This window comes from Zootermopsis nevadensis, unplaced genomic scaffold (genome assembly GCF_977971745.1).
Source record: "Zootermopsis nevadensis isolate Lab colony 2312 unplaced genomic scaffold, Znev_1.0 Znev_ptg000011l, whole genome shotgun sequence".
Lineage (NCBI taxonomy): Eukaryota > Metazoa > Arthropoda > Insecta > Blattodea > Termopsidae > Zootermopsis > Zootermopsis nevadensis.
Window position 1 is genome coordinate 2,792,084 of NW_028259143.1, and position 23,365 is coordinate 2,815,448.

The 23,365-nt window shown below is 36.3% G+C and overlaps 1 protein-coding gene across 1 annotated transcript in view; it reads left to right on the plus strand.

The window, feature by feature from the left end:
* The first annotated feature begins 3,860 nt into the window (after positions 1–3,860).
* beat-IIIc (beaten path IIIc) overlaps positions 3,861–23,365 on the plus strand; it is a 396,529-nt gene continuing 377,024 nt past the window's right edge. Inside the window, exon 1 of the mRNA XM_022070997.2 lies at positions 3,861–4,526. Coding sequence (XP_021926689.2) covers positions 4,475–4,526 — 52 coding nt within the window. The 5' untranslated portion in view covers positions 3,861–4,474. The remainder of the gene's footprint in view (positions 4,527–23,365) is intronic.

Below are 23,365 nucleotides of genomic sequence, written 5' to 3' on the forward strand. Positions count from 1 at the left end.
TTTTTGTCGGTGTACGAGTATTTATCTAAGTTATTTTGACGTAGATATAAATAAAAGTTTCCAAACCTCTGAGGGAATCGAAATTCTCGTGTTTTAGTAGAGCAATTAAAAACGTGAGATTGACAGTTGGCGGAATGGCCCTGCGGCGAGGTTAAGACGCGTTCGGATATTTCCGAAGTATTCACCCGAAATTTGACGAATGAACAACGCCACGAGTTATAATTTTTTTATAAGCTAATCATTTTGATGAAAGTTTAATGGTGTCAGTGTGATAACCAGTGATAATAGATTACCTAACAAAACCTAACGTAATCTATCGCAACCAAAATTAGACACTGAGTATATATCGTGACCTTCATATGACCTTGACATATGTATGACCTCTAAATGAAGTATGCAATGTTCCTCACATTCCTACAGTTCTCTATGTATATGCGTGACATAACAGTAATTCGAATGACCTTGAAAGATTTGAGGCCTCTAACTCTCAAACAGTTTGCGTGATTTTGTTTTGGTCTAGGCATGACCTTGACATATAAGTGACCTCATTTTAACATGAGTATGGTGAATCAGGTATGTAGGATTTAGTGGAAAAGCGTCGTTGAATAAACTGTAAATAAATAGAAGTATAAACTGTATGCTTAAGATTAGGCAGTGTATGTCGTGTCAATCGTAATCACGAAGTCTCGTGTTCGAAGTTTGGTGACTGCATCATATATTACTGTATAATTTAAGGGTACGTGGTAACTATATGTACCAATTGCCCATTTTCCCAAAAGGTTTTATTTATGTGTTTCGTATGATTCTTACCATAAACAGGGATAATTTCCTCAAACAGCATTTACTAATTAATCTTTACGACGGTGAAGTGTTGTGTTTTCTTTGCGGTACGGACAGGAATCTTAAATAATATTTTAGACGTCATCAGAACTGCTACCGCCAACCTGCTAGCCTATTGTCTGAGTTGGCAAACATATTCATAAAATCGATAGCCCTGCCTCAAGAAGAGAAACGTTGTTTTATGACGCATTATGCAGAAAAAATGACTTTTCTTTCGTACTTACCGAGTTCGGCAGGATGAATCACTTTTCTTGAGAAACACAGGCTTACTCAAAGAAACAAACAAGCTTACTTTTTAAATAAAAGAACAACCTATTTACTAAATGTTCAGCTTGCTTTCTCTCCACTACTAATATAGGTGTGATGACTTCTGGAACAGCTGCTGTATTCCCCTCCTCCCCGCCAAATCCTTTGTCCTCCCACAATGGTAGGCCTACCTTTAAACAAGCGAACCCTTCAAAACCAAAAAGACACCTTATTTATTTAATAGCATGTAAAAACATTGGTTACTGTAATACTGTTTTTACAAACTCACACTCCGCGCTATGATATGAATTATTACAAACCGCTTCAGGGTGGATATACGTACATGTCTGTGTGAAACAGGTTTCAACGTAATGAAAACATTGTTTGTGTTGATATTTGCTTTTGGCTTATGAAAATATTTAATTTGAAACAGGAAGAAAGTAAAACAATTAGGAACGTGGCATTACAAATTGGAACCTTGCGGTAAACATGAAACCTAATGAACTTATATTTGTCAGTTAAAACCTGGTCTCCGTGTGAACTGCATAATTAAAGGTAGTTTTAAAAAGATTTGACTGTGTTTGTTCATTGGATGTGCTTCACTGTTGATCTGAATTTAAGAGGCGTAAGGCATTTAAGTAACCAGACAGCAACCTTATGTCACGAGGAATATTTTCCAGCAAAAAAACAAAATATATTGTCTAACGTTTATAGCATCTGGTCACTGTAACATGCAAGGGACAATACGAAAAGAACCTTTGTCTGAAAACCTGAAGGGAGAAGACCACTTTGAACACCTCGGTGTAGATTACAGGATAATATTAAACTGAATCTTAAGTACAATCGGAGGAAGTGTGTGAATTGAATTCAACTTTCTCAGGATATGAACCAGTGGCTGGATTTTATGAACACGTTAATGAACCTTCGAGGTTGTTATTCATTGACTCGCTGAGCTACTGTCAGCTTTTTAAGAATGACTCTGCTATATGAAGTTGGTGTAGTCGTATTGTGTTTTAAATGTTACTGTGCATCAAATCCTATGCCATGAAGCAAAGCCATAATTGTTAACCTGATATTGGCTCAGTTAGTCAAGAAATTCACTTAATTTATGGGAACTGAAAGGTAATTTCCCTGTTCACGTAAACCTGCCAGATGAAATCAGTCTATATCTTGATACCCTGTTCATTTAAACTCAACGTTTATATTACCTTTCATTCTGCACCCAGAACTCCCAACTATTTTTCCCTCGAGGGTTTCCGACTAAAAACGTTGCATTCATTTCTCATATCTCCCAAGCGTGTTACACGCCTCGCCCTATTTGATCAGATTGCCATAATAAATGTTAATTAAGTAGCATATACGTACGCCATCTTTTTCCATTTTTAATTAATCAAATGCAGTTCTTACCCGCTGCTTGTATAATAGTCACTTTGCCATGATTCTAGTAGCCACACCCTGTGACTTACATCTTCGTGACTAATGTTATGGGTTTTAAACTTGGTCCTCACTGGTAACACCAGAGAAGCTGGGATGCCTTCGGAAGAAAGGTGATTTGTGTCAGGTTCTGAGCGTGTTATCCTGGCTCGTGATTGTCTTCAGTCCTCTCAGACAGTTGATAGAATAAGTTCTTTAGATAGGCGAAAAGAGTTTCATTGGTCCTTTCGAAATTCACTCATTGGATATTAATATTCTTCGACACAAGCTGAGTACAAGAAGTCAAGAAATGTTGTTTGTATAAATAAGTATTTTTGTCGAACAGAAAAATATTTACGCATTCAAACTGCTCGATTTTATCAACGTTGCAAAGATGAGATTCGTAAGAATTTTTGTTGTGTGTTTAGAACAAGAACGTATTAAACGAGGTGTGATTAAATATCAAACTTAGACTGATCAATTGATTGGATCGTGAGTCCGAATCTCGTCGAGTGCTAGGATTTTAATCACAACAAATCACCCCTATTACTTATCGCGTAGTCTCTGTCTCATTTAAGGACGTCTGTCTAAGGCTTCTGTTATACCCTACAGAGACAGAACACATGCTTATTAAATCTTGATATTAGTTGCCAGTATTTAGCCTGCATTCGAAATATGGAGAAAAAAATACTGTAATAAACGAACATCTAAAGCTACTTTTGAGTTGATAGATTGAACTTAATGTTGTCCAGTATCTTCTACGTTAAATTTGATCCACGTGTAATTTTATCAACAGCCAAGAACGTGTTGTCACACCGGAAAGTAAGATTTATTGGGTCAGCCTGTATTTCAATTGTCTTGAATTAAAGGAACTTCGAACATTTGCTTTGTTTTTTAATGTAGACTACCAATGCTATAAGCTGAAACAGGATAAAAAAATGTACGGTCCGTACTGTTATTTATTTACGAAAAAAAATCAATTTTAAGTGAAAATATCCTGTGGAAAGAATGCAAGAAGAATTTCGAATATGAATATACCATAGTTATCAATAAACGTTGAATCAGTGGGGAAAAATGTTTCGAAAATTCAAAGAGGCATGTGGGCACAATTTGAAAAGAATTGTTATTAAACGCTCTTGCTGAAAATCCTGATAAAAATTTATATTTGAACTTGCAATTTCAGAGTGTTAGAGTAATTTATTACTGAGAGAACGAGATGTAATAGTTCTAAACACTGCCGGTGCACACCGAACGGCGCTGCTTTCGGGTCATGTGGCTCTCTTATTCGGAACGTCAGATCGCGCGCTTGACTGTTATTGGTGTTGCAGACGATCGGGTGTTTTTCATGCGATCAATGGGTGTCGACTAGAAGTTCCCCCACAGTGCTGTATGCAGTGGTAACGCGTGTTGGCCACGAGGAGAAGTTACGTTCCAGTTAATGCAGTACGCCGTCTATCAGTTTTTTGTTTCCCCTGACAACACGCGTGTAATGCAGTGTTGCTGCTGTGCGTAGGAGCATATGTTTATAAGTGGAATGAGATACATTTTTCACTTAAAACAAATTTAAATTGAATGGTTCAATGAAAATAATTTGACATTCGAATCGAAACACTGTGGAGTTTTAAGAGGTACCATTTTCAAAACAGAGACATCTTACTTTTGAAAGTCTGATGGAAGTCGACTCGTTATCCATAATGGATTAAGAAACTGAAAAAAAAAGTGTGTGACGTAAGAGAGAATTGACGTAAGATTACTGAGTGATAATTCAGAAACTCAACTTTGGTTATATTTTGTTCATGGTTTTGATTGTTACTAAGATACAAATGTGACAGTGACGTAAGAACCCGTGATTATTTGCCGTAAATTAGTGCTTAACACAAAATAGTAATTTTTTTCAGTTTAACAAGACGTGTTCTTCCTGTGATAGTTTTTTTTTAATATATTGGGTCTAACCCTTACAGTTACGTCAGCAACAATGGATTGGAAAGGATACGTCGTAGTGATCACTGCACTTCTCAGCTATAAAGGTAGGAGTAATATTTTGATTTACATTCAAACTTTTGGTGGGAAGACCTGAATACTTTGATTAAACAATTTGTATATGAGAATAATTTCGAAACTATTAGATGTAATGTTTTTTTATAGATTTTTCAGTTTGTGGTGTAGGAAATAATTGAAATTATGAAAGAAGTTTTTGCCAGACATAACTTCTTCTTTTCACGTGGAAACAAGACACATTTAGCTGCTTATTAATAGAATTATTGACTTTTAAAAACGTAATGGTAAGTCTCTTAATTGGTTATAATCCCATATTTTTACGAGATGTTTTTTACGTAAACTTTACGATATTATTATGAATTTTACTTTTAATTCAGTGCAGTCTAACAGATTGTGCATAAAAGTTAAACCGAAATTGGGACCTTAAGATAAGAATGGACAAACATTATTTGCTAATAGCCAAAGTAGTTTATAGTAATATAAATTAGGCGAAGTATTTTATATTTTAGAATTTATACATCATTGTTATTACATTCGTGTATCATAGTCGCTTTCCTTCTGTTCTATTTATTGCTGAGGTCTCTTTTTTTGTAATTGGTTCAGTTTGCAAGTTGCTGACTATTAAACCCAGTTTTATAATTAACATACTTAGTAAGAGAGAGTTTTTATTTCGTAATTTCGTACTTGAATTTACGTCAGCTTATGTCTGTGGCCTTACGGAAGGTTAAATGACCCCTATCATCAGATTTCGAAAGGGCCATGAAAATCGTTAAACCTTTACACAGTAAACTGGGAAATATAAATCGGTTTTCACCTGTTTTCCTTTTAATAAAAGTTCTTTTGTGAAGCAATAATCTTATTTTGCCCAAATTCGTCTTGCTATCTTTTCAGTAGCAGTGCCAAATTATACATTTACATATGTAGACCTGTACTCAAATATCTGGTCGTGGTGAGGTTTCAGATTCTCACGGTATCGAGTACAAAAATTACAGCCATCTAGAATATTTGGGTCGCGTAGAATTTTAGATGTCTACCGAAGTTTCAGTCGTACATCCCATCCCCATCATGAGGGTCATTGAGACTATTTTTTTTTAAGACTTTGTTTAAAAATGTTCAGCTTATAAACTTTGATTTTGCCAAACATTTGACTTTATACAGGAGTGGTTTAGGCTGTGATTCTAGAAATATGAAGTAAAATTATTTTATCTGTTGACGTAAAATATTTTAGCGAATTTCTAATGGTATCCAGAAAAATTAACATGAAAACCAACAAGATTTGCAATGCATTTATTTTTTTTTAAATTGTCTTCGTGAGACTTTTTTTTAAGCTTTAAAAATCCTGCTGACGTTGGCATTTGTCTGTCATCTGTATTTTTTATGATCTTGTGCTCTCGTCTTGAGTATATGTAATTAGTCACGTATGAACTCGAATGTTCGCTTTCACTCTGAGAATGAGCAGACACATCTACTTCAGGCTTGTCAGATTTACTGAATTCCGTTGGAACAAAGTTACACACTCATTGATGTCTTTCCAAGCGACGTACAGTCTCGCCGATAGACTTAAAAATTCCCACGAGTTTGATTTACAGCGCGCTGATGGGGAGGGAACTATTACAGTACGTGTGAGACAGGTAATCTAAACGGTGATTTGCAGGCGCTACCTTTTCTTCCATCAGACGAATGGAGACGTGTGAACGGTTTAGAAAAAAAAAACGGGTCGAGTAGAACTGTGAAATCTAACAGATAAATACTTCAATTACGAAGATATCTGAGCAAAGAACGTGTATTATACTTTCACTAGTTTATTTGCAAGTAAGGCGCTCCAAAAATAAATGTCTTCATCTGTTTACATGAACCATGACTGATAGCTTGCTTTACGTAAACGAGGCTGAATGGTTAACCTTTTAATTCTCGGTGGTAACTTTATTTACCGGTTGTTTTAAGAGTTATTAACTCTGAATTTTGTATGTAAGTGATTTGTGAGATTCTTAGAATAGACAGCGATTATTTTCTTAAACATAGTTAACCAGTTGATCTTCGTAACGGTGAAGTGTAGTGTTTTCTTTGAGGTACGGACTGAATTCTTAAATATTATGTACAAGAACATCGTCCTCGTGGGATTTAGGAGTTTAATCTATTCTCGTATTCAGGTGACTGGTCGTCATTATACCGATATTTTTTATTTTATACGTTACAATGATCGTGAACGAACCTAGAATTTTTTGAATGCACCACCGGAGTGGTCGATAAATTGTTATAGTTTTAACTTCAATTATTTTACATATCCAGTTTCCGTATTTCGTAGTAAAAGGGCTTATTTGGAACTTACATCTGCGATTGGTTAACTGAGTGTCCGTTCTTATAAAATGTAAAAAAGGAAATATATATCAGTGTAATAACAACGAATCACTGAACTCCGTAGTTAATGTAATCTTATCAACTGCGTCGAATTTCTAAAGGAACTTTCGGATAATTTGAATGTAAACGTGACTTCTTGGATAAGAGATTAAATAAAGACAGGCCAGTTACTGGTTGATGTTTGGATAAGAAATAAATACGTCTTCTGTCTTCATTAAGATTCACTAGTAAAATGTTTGTGCTCTGTTATTTCTTTTCCAGCTGAGTGTCTTAATTTGTGTACATATAACATCATTAAGCGGTATAGAATTACGCTCTATTGACGGAAAGGAAACATTTTCTCATGATTATTTTATGCAGCAGTATCAATGGAACTTGTGTTAGACGATTATAAACAATACTGAAGTTGCCTCATGTATAAAAGTAAGTTTGTGGTGTTAGGTTTTGTTCCAGAAACTTTCTCGTCATGTCAGGTGTCATTAAGACGGTGTATTAAGGAAGTCGATCATCGGCTGACGGAGAAAATGAAGGTCTTTGATAATTGGACCTCTTAACCTGATATGAGTTGGGTTATCAGATCAAGAGGATGAGGCAAGTGACGTCTGTGGCACGCGTGGCAGAGCTAAGAAACTGATACGAAATTTTACACGGAAAACTTGAAGTAAAGGATGAATTTGGAAGACCTGGACATAGATGGGAGGAGAATACCAAAATCGATTATAGGATGACAGTGTGGGCTGCATTCATGGAACTCAGCACAGGATTCAGTGACGTTGTTTTGTGCAGGCGGTAATGAACATTCGGGATCCATAAATGGTAGGGAAATTTTAGATTACATGAGTGATTCAAGTAGAATACGATCCATGGAGTTGTGGAAAGTTGTGGGTTTGAACGACAATGAAACGCTGTGGTAACACAGTTAGGTCAACCTATTTTTGGAACGACAGCTAACAAAAATACTTAATTTTGTATTCATGATGCAAGATAACATTTTATTTTGTGTAATGTTTGGGGTCAGGAAGCCGTATTTTGAATACGATTATTACAATGGGTAAAGTTTAAAGGATTTTACCAGTTATGTTTCTGTTACATAAATTCATGTTTTCTCAACTACCGCCATTTTAGACCCATATGTGGGATATGCTTTAGAATTTACTGTTGAATTATATGAAAATATGAACAAATATTTTAAAGTATTGTTTTGTACATTATTATGTTTATAAAATTGGTGATTAAAAATATATAATAATCCTTTTACTTCCAAAATTATCTGGTTACCACGACTTTGTATAATTTATGTCAGAAGATAAAATTTCGAAATTCACGATGAATTGGTTAGTGGAAATTATTCTGGCGAAAATTTCAGTGTATGGACAATATCAGGAGACCGGACATTATAAATGGTCGAATGAATAATTAAATTCTTTATCTTAAGCCAGTAGTGAATTGTTTTATGTACTTTAAATTCGGTCATATTCTCAGGTTTCAGCTTTGATATTTTTTTTTGTCAAGTCGAAGTCCTGTTCTTTCGGATGATCTAACATCGCAGATGAGTCGAAAGTCGATCATTAATCTCGCCGAACACGAGATAACATTGTAAATCGCGATTAATATACACGCCTCTTGCTTCAAACCAATCAGTGGTAGGAATGTACAAACCACGAGGTAATTAAAATGTATATAACTACGATAAGCGGAAAAACTTACTTATTTTCAGAATTTTTAGAGATACAAGGAAAATGCCATGACGATATTACAAAGAATCTAACATCAAAACTTACCAGACATAAATACAGGGATCGTTAAGTATAGAATTTCTACGTTGAAATTTTTTAAAATTATGTATTTTTTATATCTGGGCGTGGTATAAGTTTCGTGTTTATATTTACATTTATCTTGGTATGTTCACTTTTTTATACGCTGGCTGTAGTAGGCAGGCATCGTATCAGATAACCATTACACTGAACTAAATAGTAAGCAGGATATCCAATTGGAAACAATATTATCTCCGTCCACTGTGAATCTAATTTCAGGCTTAATGAGAATAGAACAAAACGCGCCCTGATGAGCAAATGCCCCTAGTTTCGGTAAAATTGGACTAAAAATGTTGGTTCCAGTACACATATTACATTTCAGCGTAGACGTTGTTTGCTTCTGTCAGTCTCAGAGAACGATGAGACATGAAGTTCTGGAATCAGTTTCTTTAATAGCATCTTAAGAGCCACGGTGGTCTGACGGTTATAACGCTGGCCTTGTAATCCTGGGGGGTCTCGGGTTCGATTCCCGGCGGTGCCCGAATTTATAACTTGTGTTGGGCAAGGCCGTGGTCTAGGCAACACGGAGTTTTCCTCCGTGGCATCCCAACAATTACTCCATTCACACACAGAAGAAGGCAATGGCAAACCACTTCTGGATCATCTGCCAAGAACGTATATGAACAGGTCCCAGTCCGAGAAAAGGATGGAAGGATCCTGTTCATATGGACCTGTCGTCAGACAGAACACTGAATAATAATAAGATGAGGTGGTCTAGCGGTTAGAACGCTGGCCTTGTAATCCTGGGGGTCTCGGGTTCGATTCCCGGCGGTGCCCGAATTTATAACTTGTGTTGGGCAAGGCCGTGGTCTAGGCAACACGGAGTTTTCCTCCGTGGCATCCCAACAATTACTCCATTCACACACAGAAGAAGGCAATGGCAAACCACTTCTGGATCATCTGCCAAGAACGTATATGAACAGGTCCCAGTCCGAGAAAAGGATGGAAGGATCTTGTTCATATGGACCTGTCGTCAGACAGAACACTAAATAAAAAAATAATAGCATCTTATTGCATTGATGTACAGAACTAAATGTTAAAACGCTAACAATTAAAGAATAATGCCAAATTTTAGCAATATGCTGCTGAAAACTATAGACGACAGGTTACAGCAAGTGTTACTGTCATGCGCAGAGCAGTGAAACCAAGAACATTGCAGTTTTTCTGACCTTCGAGTGTTTCATACTCTATGTCAGCTGATGGGTTCTAGTATTTAAGGTTAATTTAATGTTTTTTTTATATTTGCCTGTAATTATTTTGTAACTTCGGACATTATATTCTTGCAAACATTACAGGATATTTAGGAATATTAATTGATTAAACTCACCCATGAGAATGTTAGAAAACGAGTCGAAGTGCTAAATGTTCGCATCGTAAAACTGTATTTTAATCCTTAATTCCACACTGTGTAAAGTAGTCAAGACATTTACCTCGTTTTATGGAACCCAAACGTTCATCACCGCGTTCAAAAGATATCTCTATAGGTCACTATCCTCAGCGAGATTAATTTAGTTCACATTCTCATTTCCGTATTTTACCGTGTCCATTTTAATATTATCCTCTCATTTACTCTTCCGAGTAGTCTTCTTCGCGTATTATTTCCAAGCGAAATTTTATATGCATTTTTAATTTTATCTCCCCTCCACACACCCCCCCCCCCCCCCACATGTACACTACATGCTTCGCCTTTCTCATTCTACTTCATTTTATCGTCCTGTTAATTTTTGGTAAGGAATATTTTGAGCGAGTGTTATTTAATATCTAATGAACGTAGTTTGAAATACCTGAGTAGAAAATTCACGGATATATTTTTTTACGAGAATGTGTGCAACCAAAATGTAGAGGAAAATTTTTCTGTGGTTTTAAATTACGCTTTGGTTTTAATAACCAAGTCCAGCAATTATGTAATTCACCAGACTGAACTGATTAAAAACGTAGAAATACTTATTCGAATTAACTCGTGCGGGAGGGGTGAGTCATGACAATGCCGTAATTTAAAATCTGTTTTGTTGTTTGAAAACAAACGAATAATACTGATTTCCAGGTGATTTGCGATAGGTATGATGTATTTCATTTAATGAAGGGACCGGATGTCCTTCCAGCTTTATGTTCTGACGTGGGCACTTCGGGGGCGGAGCTGGGGGACCAGCACAAGGTTATCTGACCCGCATTATCTCAGTGATTGTCAGTGGTTGTTTGAATGGGTACGACGCGATGAAGCATGACCCCATCACAAGCTGCTAATTTAATTTCAGTTTAAATGAACTTGGTAAAAAAAATACAATACTAAGCCCAATTAATTATAAAACATCACGTTATTTGATTATAGAGTAACATTTTATTAAGTGTGAAAAATATATAGTTCTGTATACAGTCCCTACTTTATAAATTATTTAGTAGAACCCTGAAGATGAAGGCACAGTGGATCTCCAGAACGTTTGTGTATGCAAAACAATTTACAAATACAACTATCCTTGAAAAAGATTATTTTAATGAAAAAGAGCAACCCAGATTTGAACCCAGGACAATTTTCGGGTTTGTGATCTTTGCTTCTGTAATCTCCTCTCTGAAACACCGTGGGTTTTTTTAATTTTTAAAAAAAATTAGTGTAATCGTTCTCGAGCTATAAGGAAACATAAATACATACCCACAGTTTGAATTTTATATTTTGACATAACTCGGTAAATGCAGCATAATATATGTATAATTATGCTTTTATTTTTGTGCTAAGGTCGAAACGTCATATAGGCTCCCGCACATAAGACATCAAATTTTTAAAAGAAAATAGTGAGATGATAATGTTGCGTCATATTGTGATGATTATAATTGTTTAATTTTAACCGTCTAATCACAATAAAATATTTTATTAAATATTAAAATATTAAAATATTATTACTATAATTAACATTTAATATTTAAAATATTTAAAATATATTAAAATGATGCTCTTTCTATCTAAATGTTCGATTTACAATTAGAGCATCACCTTTTTCACGACATGTTTCGGTTTTCAATGAACCATCTTCAGGTGTATAATCGATATAAACTCAAATGTAATATCCTAAATGCATTTAAATATTAATTGTAGTAATAATATTTTAATATTTAATAAAATATTTTATTGTGATTAGACGGTTAAAATTTTTAAAAGAAAATAGTGATAGTCAAATGATGGTTTTTGAGTTTGTTTATAATAGACGCGGTGTGAAGTGGCGAACTCTGTACTGGGTTAAAATGTGGGTTTTGGCTGCTGTGAGTGTCGCCGATGTGGCTGGAGAGAAAACTCGAGTGCTTGTTTAAATACGACGAAAAGAGAAAAAAAATTCATATACCTGCCAGGAATCGTATAAATAAACCAGACTGTAAATGGCAGATTATTGGACGGCAATGAATGAAAAATGTCTTGTGGTGACGTCAGGTTCAGCTGTCATTGGAATTTTTGCCAGCTGATTGGAAATTCACCCGGACGAATGTCCGGAGTGATGAGCAGCCATTGGACCTAAATGGGAGGTGGTTGATTCATCAGACAGACACTGTCAAAGTGTGGGCATTGCGTGCTCTAGCTATGGTTTTAAAGAAATAGGTCACTTATGAATTAATTAAACTTTATTCTCTATGTGAATTGACTGTCGCTCACTACAAGTGATAAAGTCTTCATATGCACATAAAATAACTACGTAGATTGACTCAGTTTTCTATCGTATACGGACATACAAACACGCCTTGTCCTTACTGTTATTACTTAAAAATACTTGTGTGAATAATAATGTTGTGGCACGAGAGTCAAGGTGGATTGAGAATTTTACTTGGAAAACCTGAAGTTAAGGGACCGCTTGGTACAAATAGGCGTCACTGGGAGTATAATATTAAAATGAATCTCAAAGAAGTAGGATATGAGGATTTAAGACTGCATTCGCGTGACTCTTAGACGTCAGATTTTCAAAAAGTAATTTTCTACGTGTAATTAGTTGGATACTTTTTTAAGTGAAGTAAGAATTACTGTTGTATGTCTCTTCCGATCTTATATTTTCTGTGTTTATTTTTAGTGTTATGTATTTCGCTTTGTTTCTGTTTACATCTGTTCAAGGGACCCTTTTTAGGGAAACGTGTTGCCCTGTAGGAGGTCACACGAGAATTGAAGTTGTCGTTAGATTCTGGAGACGTATTTTGTACCGGGTACCGTCTTCATCTTCCGATTTGGTTACGTCATATGTTAGAACGAGTTTTAGTCTGCAAAGTGGCTTGCCATCGGACGTGTCAAAGTGTCAGTTCTGCCGAAGAATTATATTCTAATGCGGGCGTTTTCAATCTCCAGTGTTATTCACGCTTGCTTTAAACGTGTTGAAGGATTTGCTTGAACGTACTAGTCATGATTGATGGCTTGGAAATTTAGATTTATCAACAAACGTTAAGCTTCGTGTTTACATATTGTGATAGGCGGCTGGTCTGACTGCAATAATGCGAGGCAACGATCCTGGTTCTTTGTGTGATTATGTAGCGTAAAATACATGGTAATAAATTTTAAAATACTATAACAATTTTTAGAGGCACACGCTATATAACAGACAGGCCATTGCTTTATTCCATAGAACCTTTAATTTAATCCAGTGGTAATCACGCGTTATTTATCTAAGATCAACTTTAATACTGTGTAAGACTTGAGGTTCTCACAGCGGTGAGTATGAAGATTCCTGTCTTCTGGGTTATTGCGCTGTGTAGTCTGGTCGATGTTAACCAACGTTTCAGAGGTCATACTGCCTCCGTCATCAGGGCGATCGCCCTGATGACGGAGGCAGTATGACCTCTGAAACGTTGGTTAACATCGACCAGACTACACAGCGCAACAACCCAGAAGACGGAAATCTTCATACTCATCGCCCTGATGATGGAGGCAGTATGACCTCTGAAACGTTGGTAAACATCGACCAGACTACACAGTGCAACAACCCAGAAGACGGAAATCTTCATACTCATCGCCCTGTTGACGGAGGCAGTATGACCTCTGAAACGTTGGTTAACATCGACCAGACTACACAGCGCAATAACCCAGAAGACAGAAATCTTCAACTTTAATACTGTCTCCTATCTTCTGTAATTGAACTTTTTCCTTCAGGTTTTCCGTCAGAAATTTTCTATGCGTTTGTATTAGCTTCCGTACGTTCTACATGCTTTACCCATCATATCATTTAGACTTAAGATACCCAGGTAACTACCTGGCAGGTAGTAGGCCTGCATGTCATGACGTCGAGCTAAAATAACTTATGCGTTGAATTAAATAGTTAAGGTGATTGATGAATATTCATATGAAACGTACAGCTGAAAACAAAATATTCTGGGTTTAAACTGTTACATTTGACAGAGTGTTATTACCAAAGCACTAGAAATATACTTGAAAGGAGTTTAAGCATTCGTGTTATGTCCTACGGTTTGAAGTAGAATAATCTGTTTCAGAGTTAATTGCCTTGAATGATGAAAACTGGGTTTGAGAGAGTTCTAGACGTGAAAGTAAGCTCATTAATTTCCCATCCTGGTTACAAATGCTTCTTTCTAGATCTTCTTAAGATGGTTTTGTCACTTGGAGTAAAGGCCCTAGATGTAACGGGAGCCTGTTTATGTTCTTAGAAACATCTTGAAGGAAGGCGTGGAAGGGAGGGTAATCATCAATGTTGTAAGCGCTGTATGAATTTAATACACAACTTGACAATTGTGTGTTACTCATTCGGTAATTCCCCACCCCCCCACCCCCCGCGTTTTGGCTCGTGAATTAATGGGTATTATTATCATCACTCCCATGTCCCATGTGTTTTCAAGTCGTAAAGATTAAAAAAATAAATTTATTGTCGAAGTGATACGTTTATATTGGTGTCAGCACCTTCATTAAAATGTCCACAACAATTTAGATGGGACTGTAACCACCAAAAAAACAGCGGTAATAGATCACCATACATGCGAGTCCCCTTTTTTTTTTACTTTGAAACATTTAGAGACAATTGTTCGGACGATCCTGGCAATTAAGTGATTTTTTTTTTGTGTGTGTGTGACAAACATGAAGATGACTGTCTTATGGGATATTGAGTCTTATAGTCTAGTAGGAGCTGACCGACGTTTCGAAAGTGCTTACTGAGATAATTGTCGCCTTGATCGTGGAAGAAGTAAGGACCTTCGAAACGTCGACTTTGATCTTGTAACTGCGTCGACATTCACCCTGAAACTGGCAATTGCAGTGATGCCCGAAAGTCGAAGTTAAACATATACAACTCTTGCCTCGAAAACGTAAAAAAAGCCAAGAAAAAATAGTGGGTTGGAATGACATCTATGTTTTTTTCTTCTAAAACCCTTGGTGGTCTCTAAATGCCTCATAATTTGTGAACTGTCTGTTCATGTCAGTGTTCTTATTTATTTTTCCCTCAAGGGTTCCTTGTTTCAGCTAGTATCGTGTTTGTGGACGTCCGTAAAAGTAGAATTCTTTGTGTGACATCCGGAAAACTCGCGTTGCAGATCCAGTTAGGATATTATTCAGTTTCGGCAAGCAACCTTACAAATAAAAGAAGATGAATATTCCATATTCTTTATCATCTTCTTATCAGACTGAGGGAAATAATGCAATCAGTTGTCAGTCCAGTCAGGTCTGGACCAGATTTGAACCAGACACCTTCGCAGTATCGTCCATTCCAGTCACTGTTCTGTACCGATGTTGCATATAGTAGCCCTAACCATTGAATTTTTCCACCCCTGGACAGTTTCTCTATTTGTATCACGCTGAGGAGAAGCAGGCAGGAGGAGGCTGTGTGTGCGTAAGTGAATAACATTCATCTTCATTAACGTTAAGTCTCCACAGAACGTGAAAGGCAAATGAGCTGAAAACTGTAACATTTTCTGCCTAACGACATCAGAGCACAAGCAGAAACTCTTCTAGATAATATTAAAGAATTCAGTCCGTACCACAAAGAAAACACAACAGCTTACCATTGCGAAGACTGGTTACTTAACGCTGTTTAAGGGAATATCAGCTGTTTGACACTTCGCACTGATAAAGGATTCGACGAAGCTTTAAAAGGGTTACGACACTTTTTGAATACGACATAGATATGGAATGGGGGGGAAGGGTGTATTCTGAACGCAACGGTGAAAATTGACAACTACGTGTGCGAAATAGACTCTTAGTAAAGGATCAGCTTATATCCGTGTAGCACAGATTGTTTTTCGATAAACGATATATCGTTTTTCGTTACGTCTTTAAACATGACTTACCATGTCAATCCGCAGTTCTTATGTTGTTGGATTTTGTGAGAAATACGATAAGTCCACAAGACTTCCCACTCTTATCAGTTTACATGCCTGCATGTGAAGTATGGTGTCTTAAGACAAGTATCTTAATCTTGTTAAGGCGTTTGGACAGATATTGTTACAAGATGCGAGCAGCTTTTCATACTATTAATATTGCTTTTTTTAATTTCTATCTTCTGTCACAGACGTCATTTAACAGAGTAGTAATTTTACCCAAACAATCATCTTAATGATTACGTAACATTTATTTCATCTCTTTGTTTCCATCTTCCCTCTGTGTTATTATTTTCGTCGTCTATTTATCTTCTTGTTTCAATGAGTGTACGTCATAGAATTTTCGGTCTATTTTATTACGTACTTCTATGTTGTATTTTTCCGAGTTGTGAGGATCTTGGTTCTTGCTTTGTATGAATGTACCTTATGCAAAGATAAGGTCTAGAGTTGCCAGCTTTAAGCCTACAACCACCACCAGCGCCACAATTACGAACTCAACCACAGATCTCCTCAACAGTAAACGTCCTTTTAAATTAGTCAAGTCTGTAATAAAACCCAAGTTTTATATTAGTACCCTTAATCCATTATGACATAATACACGCTTTCAGGATAATTAAAATTACCCGTATTGATAAAAATTACCTGTCTCGTAACAAGTCCGGAATATATAACGAAATTAAATCCAAATTCCGTATTGGGACCCGATCTCAAGTCACATTACTCACTACACTAAGAATACAATTCAGTCTTTGTTATGTTCGCTGTGTTGTTGTATTCGTGAGACTTCAGGTTATCACAGCAACGAGTGTGAAGATGTCCGTCTTCTGTAATGATATGCAGTGTAATTTTGTAGAAATTGACCGACGTTTCAGAGGTACTTACTACGTACATAATCATGTTGATGAGTTAAACCTCTGAAATTTCGGTCACTTTGTACGAGACTACACAACGCAACATTCCAGATCTTCTGATAAATGCAGTTATTTGATTATAATTTATATGAAGTTTTTCTACCTTATATTGTGTTAAAATGCTTTACGACTCTTCACATCTGTAGATAAATGGCATTTTGCTGCCTTAATGTAAATGTAAATGTTTGCAACTGTAGGTGAGTTGACAAATTTTTTATCTAAATAATAAGAAAACTTTACTGTTTTAGATCTTGTATTATATTACTTTCGAAAGTAATTATTATATTTGTTACTCCAAGTATTTTAATTAAAATGCTATGTCTTTTTAGTTCTCTTAGATTAAATAAACTTAATATTTTTTTTTTTCAGTGAGAAGAGTCTTTTGTTGAAACTGTCATCTGGTTTATAATTTAAGAATATTTGTTTGAGAAAAATTATGTGACCGAGTTCGCATCAGCCATTAAAAATTCTGTCACACGCCCCCAAATAATTAGTAGTCGAACCTGAAAATTATCTCTAATAGAATCCAGATTCCCTGTGCATTAGCATTTCAGTTAATCTGTACCAGCGCCGAACCAGTGATGTGTCCATAATGTGAGTCTCCTGTTAATGGAATATAGTGGTCAAAATTGTAACAGTTACGGCGTGAAAACCGGGGAATGGCCTGCAGGTAGGTTCCGCGACCGCTGTGTAATGAATCTGTAAGTGACACCTTCAGAGGATGAAACCCATTAATGTTATTAAGGTGGATGAAGCTCCACTTTCCTGTCGAAAGCTCAGCTCACTTATCTGTGTGGGTAAAACTTTTGATCAGAGTTTAGTTATCAAAACGCAATGCAGTTAAGTGCTTTTTGTGATACGCGTTTAAGATTAAGGGTTGGAACTGAAGAGAAAATTATATAGACTTCTCATATATCTCCTCACCCCTCGAACATTTTCGGGATTCAAAGTCTTCTCGCCAATATTTATGAAAGAGAAGTTTATTCATAAATGGCTTTATTTTGTACTCTTACAAATGAGATCTTTGCATTTTCGAGAAATATAACTGGAGAAAAATTCTTACCAATTTGAATTTCCTTTAGCCTTATAAATGGTCTGTTTATTCTTGGTTGCCTTCTGTTTATAGAACAGCTGAATGACTTTGTTCTCAAAGAGAACTTTTACGGATGAAGAAATTAACCCAACCTCAACCTCAACGAATTCTCTTCTGTGACGCTTTATTGTTTCATCAGCATAAGTTTTTTGGTTCTAAATAAACTCTCAGGGCTGAAATATGCTTCTATAGTATCTTAATGCTTATCGGTTGGAACACAGAGTACATATACGTCTTTTAGTAGCGGTGAATCCTGTCATAAATGCCGTATTCATAAGAGAAACAAGAAATGCTTGCAATATTTCAGTTGGAAACCTGATGAAAAAAAATACTTTTGAGACCAGCGATGACAACTAATAATAATAAGAATTTTATTGAATCGAAATAAATTATTATTCAGTTCTACAGAATACTCAACTACAGGTGAAACTGCTGCATAAGGATATTATATTTAATTTTTTTTTTTACGAAGAATTGCAAACAATCCTTGCAGTTCTCTTTCAATGGTACTTTGGTTTCGAAGTTGATACGACGTCACAAAATAACGGAATTAAATTAAAATGAAAACATAAAAGAGCTACTTAAACCAATTTTTCAAATTTACAAAACAAATAATCAGAGCGGTTTTAGTCGGTTGATTTATCTGTCGAGCTAAGAAAATAATTGATTTCTGAACATCCCGTTTTATCTCATCCATCTGAATGTTGGGTTACTTTATTAACATTGCTTAAGTCTTGTGATGGTGGGATTAATAGAGTATCCAAACATTTCCGCTATTACCAATGAGATATTTTCTTTAAAATTGGTGTTGTGCCTGCAAATTTTATTTATACACGGAAAACTCAAAACGTAATTTCACTAGACACATAAACTTGCCAAACATGAATCATGAAGGTTTACTTGAAAGTGGGATAGATGGTTTTATAAGCTGTCTGGATGAATTATTACCAACAGATATTTTCTGCAGACCAGACGTTCATGTCAGTACGTGGGAAATTATTTCCTTCTTAACTGACGTAACAATTAATAACATCAGCTCCTTAAGCTGCGTCTAACCGTGCGCACTGTAAAGATGTAAATTTAATTAGATGAAAATTAAATTATAATTTCTCAATAGGACTTAGCTAATTCACATAACATGGCGTGCAAGAGCTCTACAATTAAGCTATTCTTACAAGACGTGTAACAAGGAAAAAAATCATGTATTTTACAAAGTTTAATCAACGATACATGACCCAAGGGCATAAATTAATCATACCACAAACAGTATTTGTCCTAAAATGTGAGAAACTTTTGCATTCACATAATAAACGAAGCTAACACAGGTCTACCGAGCGTCGTGGTCGAGTGGTTAGCACACCTACTTTATATTCGGGTGGGTCCCGGGGTTCATATCTCGGCCCGGAGAACGTCTATCCTTAGCGGGGGGTTCCTTAAATTAGGCCACAACCGCTTCCTTCCAGATCTTTTACAATTAATTATTCATTATCATCCTCTTATTCGACTATGTTTAATCTCAGCCACAGTCCATATTGATCTTTAATCATAATCTCATAGATCTATCGCATATTCTGATTAAGTATTATTTAAATCTTGACCGTCTAATCACAATAAATTCTTATTAAAATATTACAATAATTAACATTTAAAATATTTAAAATATTAAATGATGTTCTTTATCGAAATATTCGATTTACATTAGAATATTTCGATAAAGAACATCATTTAATTTGTTTAAATATTTTAAATGTTAATTATTGTAATATTTTAATAAGAATTTATTGTAATTAGACGGATAAGATTTAAATAATATATATTTATTATATCACAATATGACGCAACTTTACCATCTCATTCTGATTAAGGTTTTTACAGGTAGGGGGTGTGTGTTGTCAGCTCTGCTTAACTACCCACCGGTGTCTATTACCAGAACATTATGCAAGCCTAACACTTCACGTAATGACCCTTCTGCTAAAGTTTGTTACTTGCTACATTATAGTCATCCCAACTACAAGGTCGGGCAGGGGGGTTACTGTCAAGTGAATAATTATGTATTCAGTAAGCAGCGAATTTGTTGGTTTCAAGGGCTTACATGCTCCGAGTGAATTACCTTAATATGACCCTTGACTGATATATATAGGCGATGTTAAAAGCAAGAGTGATGCAAAGTGCGTACACACACACACACACTTACGCACGGATTTAAGCTTTTAAACCCCGAAGTTCGCCTAAATAAAGTTTATTTTTCGTAATTCATGTTGAAGTAAAATAAATGATTGGAAGTTAATTAAGCTTATCTATCAAGAACGACTTAATATTACGCGCGTTTCCAGCTTTCGATTTGAAATGTTTGTGCTGGCTTGTAAATATCTTCTACTTTATAAATTCCAGTCCCCGCCTTAAAAAGTATTTCATCAAAATAACCGCTCTGTGTTTTACCTGCGTTTGTCTCATTGCATGCTGTTTTGACTATTCGCTATTATGCCCTCACGAAAAGTTTGTTCTGTTCGTCGAGACATTGGAATACAATTAAGTACAAATCTCCCTGTACAAAAGCACGGTTGAACACGTCAGGTTCTTCGGTGGAACTTGACGGTTATAATTGCCATAGACGTGATCAATAATAAAGTCTATTTTTTTTTGACAGTGTCTTTAAAAGACACAAATGAAATGTTTTTTTCACTGAAGAGTTAAAAAGAAATGTTTATACTTTCCTTATTCTAAATACATTAAGGATAATTCAGTCTATAAACGTAAGCAGTCTTAACCCCTTAAAGACAAATAGTAACTATATGCAACGCCTAATTATACAATCAGTAACTCTTCATTTTGTACTTACGTGTTTCGTATTATTCTCAGAGTAAACAGCGATTATTTTACGTGGTCTAGCGGTTAGAACGCTGGGCTTGTAATCCTGGGGGTCTCGGGTTCAATTCCCGGCGGTGCCCGAATTTATAACTTGTGTTGGGCAAGGCCGTGGTCTAGGCAACACGGAGTTTTCCTCCGGGGCATCCCAACAATTACTCCATTCACACACAGAAGAAGGCAATGGCAAACCACTTCTGGATCATCTGCCAAGAACGTATATGAACAGGTCCCAGTCCGAGAAAAGGATGGAAGGATCCTGTTCATATGGACCTGTCGTCAGACAGAACACTAAATAATAATAAGATGAGGTGGTCTAGCGGTTAGAACACTGGCCTTGTAATCCTGGGGGGTCTCGGGTTCGATTCCCGGCGGTGCCCGAATTTATAACTTGTGTTGGGCAAGGCCGTGGTCTAGGCAACACGGAGTTTTCCTCCGGGGCATCCCAACAATTACTCCATTCACACACAGAAGAAGGCAATGGCAAACCACTTCTGGATCATCTGCCAAGAACGTATATGAACAGGTCCCAGTCCGAGGAAAGGATGGAAGGATCCTGTTCATATGGACCTGTCATCAGACAGAATACTAAATAAAATAATAAAAATAGTTACATTTAGTTATTGTGTATTGTCTCACTCTTGCGTTAGTTTACGGTATTGTTCGTCGTATATTCATACTCGGGAATAGCGACCTCTAGAGTCGGAGGGTTGTAAGATTATCCTTGCTCTCCGTCACGAATTCCACAGCCAGTACTCCGCTGCCAATGAAATATTCAACATTGTCGCCTAATGCTGTATCGACCACTTGCCCTCCAATCAAAATAATTGCATCCAATTGGAATATTGTTACAGAAACCAAGAAAAAATACTTGAGACGTATTGTGTAAGAATATAATAATTCGTATAGATAAATGTAAAGGGAAAAAATGTTGTAATTTGAATTTAAAGACGCGAAACTAAGCAGTTTAAAAAGCGATTGGCTTGTGCAGGAAAGAACTCCTGTGTTAAAAGGGCTCCTTTGAATGTTTATAATTTGAGTTCATGGCTCAGACAAAACAAAAGACTTATCCATTACAAAAGCAGCGATATTTTTCATCCGTCTCTAATGTCACTTATCTCAAGATGTCCCTTCACTTCACGATCATCGGCTGAAATTTCTTATACATTTTTTCTTGTTCTAAGCTTGTCTTAAATTTTATTTTATTCCGATATCGTGTGAAACTTCAAGTTCTCAATTCAGCGATTATAAATTTCGCTTTCTTCTGAAATGTTGCATCGTATAGACTGGTAGAAGTTTACAGATGTTTCAGAGGTATTTAATGCCACCATTATCAGGATAATTTTAACGCAGTAATCACCTGCGAAACGTCGATAAATTTATTTGAGAATGCACAGCAAAACATCCAATAAGACAGTAAAGTTTGTCCCACTATACGCCATGTAGGCGTTTGGGGGGAGTGGAGGTAAAGCTCCTCTCTTCCTTGACCTCGGCACTAGATGGGGGTGAGTGGTCAGCATCACGCCCCGGCCGGCTTTACCCCCGGGAAAGGACCCCGATACCCATTGTAGAGGAGGCTGCGTGGGCCCCAGAGGCTAGAGGAAAAATCCTCTGCCCCTGTCGGGGATCGAACCCCGGTCGTCCAGCCCGTAGTTAGTCACTATACTGACTGAGCTATCCCGGCTCATCCAATAAGAGAGTAAATCTTTTTAATTGAAATCCTGTTTTATTCGTAAGGCTCGGGTCTGGTAAAATGAAGGTTCTGTACTTGACGTCAAAGCCATGATTATATAGGTGTAATTCAAGAATTTCTCCAACATAAACTTTCAGAAGACTTCACCGAATTTCACTTCACTAACATACGGAATTAAATCAAGACCTTTACAGCCACTCACGTTCAAATTCGTAACAATATCTTGATTCTGCCTTCTGAAAATGTTCGTATTCAGTTAATGCTCGTAATTTAAGATGTTATGCTGTTGCTTCTATGTTCCCGAAGTTCCAACAAGTTTCGGAATTGAAAATATTTTCCTTTCATCTTCTAAATTGAGGTCTGTCGATTTCAGCAATGGAACTTTGTTCTGGGAAATAAACTCATTTGACTGTATTGAATCAATTTGCTCTGTGCCATTTCGCCTCTTTACTTCAATTTGCCTTCCTCACTGTGGTTGGCGCCCTTAAGGGACGCCAGAAATGAATCCTCTTTTCCTTAACCTCGAAAAGCGTCTTCCAAGTTCGTTTGAGGTTATACAGAACTCAAGCGAACTTAAAGACGTCTCTCGAATTTAGCTATTTCGTATCTATGAGTTGAGTTGAGGTGTGTTCAGACTGTTTAATAGTTCCGATAGAAACGTCGTTCGACCTCTCAGTTTTAACATGAATTGAGAAAAAGCTGTTTATTTAAAATTATAATTCAATAAATGATATCTGTGCATTTATTCTTTTAACTCAATTTAATTAATATTATTTTGTTTCTCGCCCTGGATTGTGTATATAATTGACCCCCCGACCCCACCAACACGCCTGTGCGTGGAATTAAATCAGTT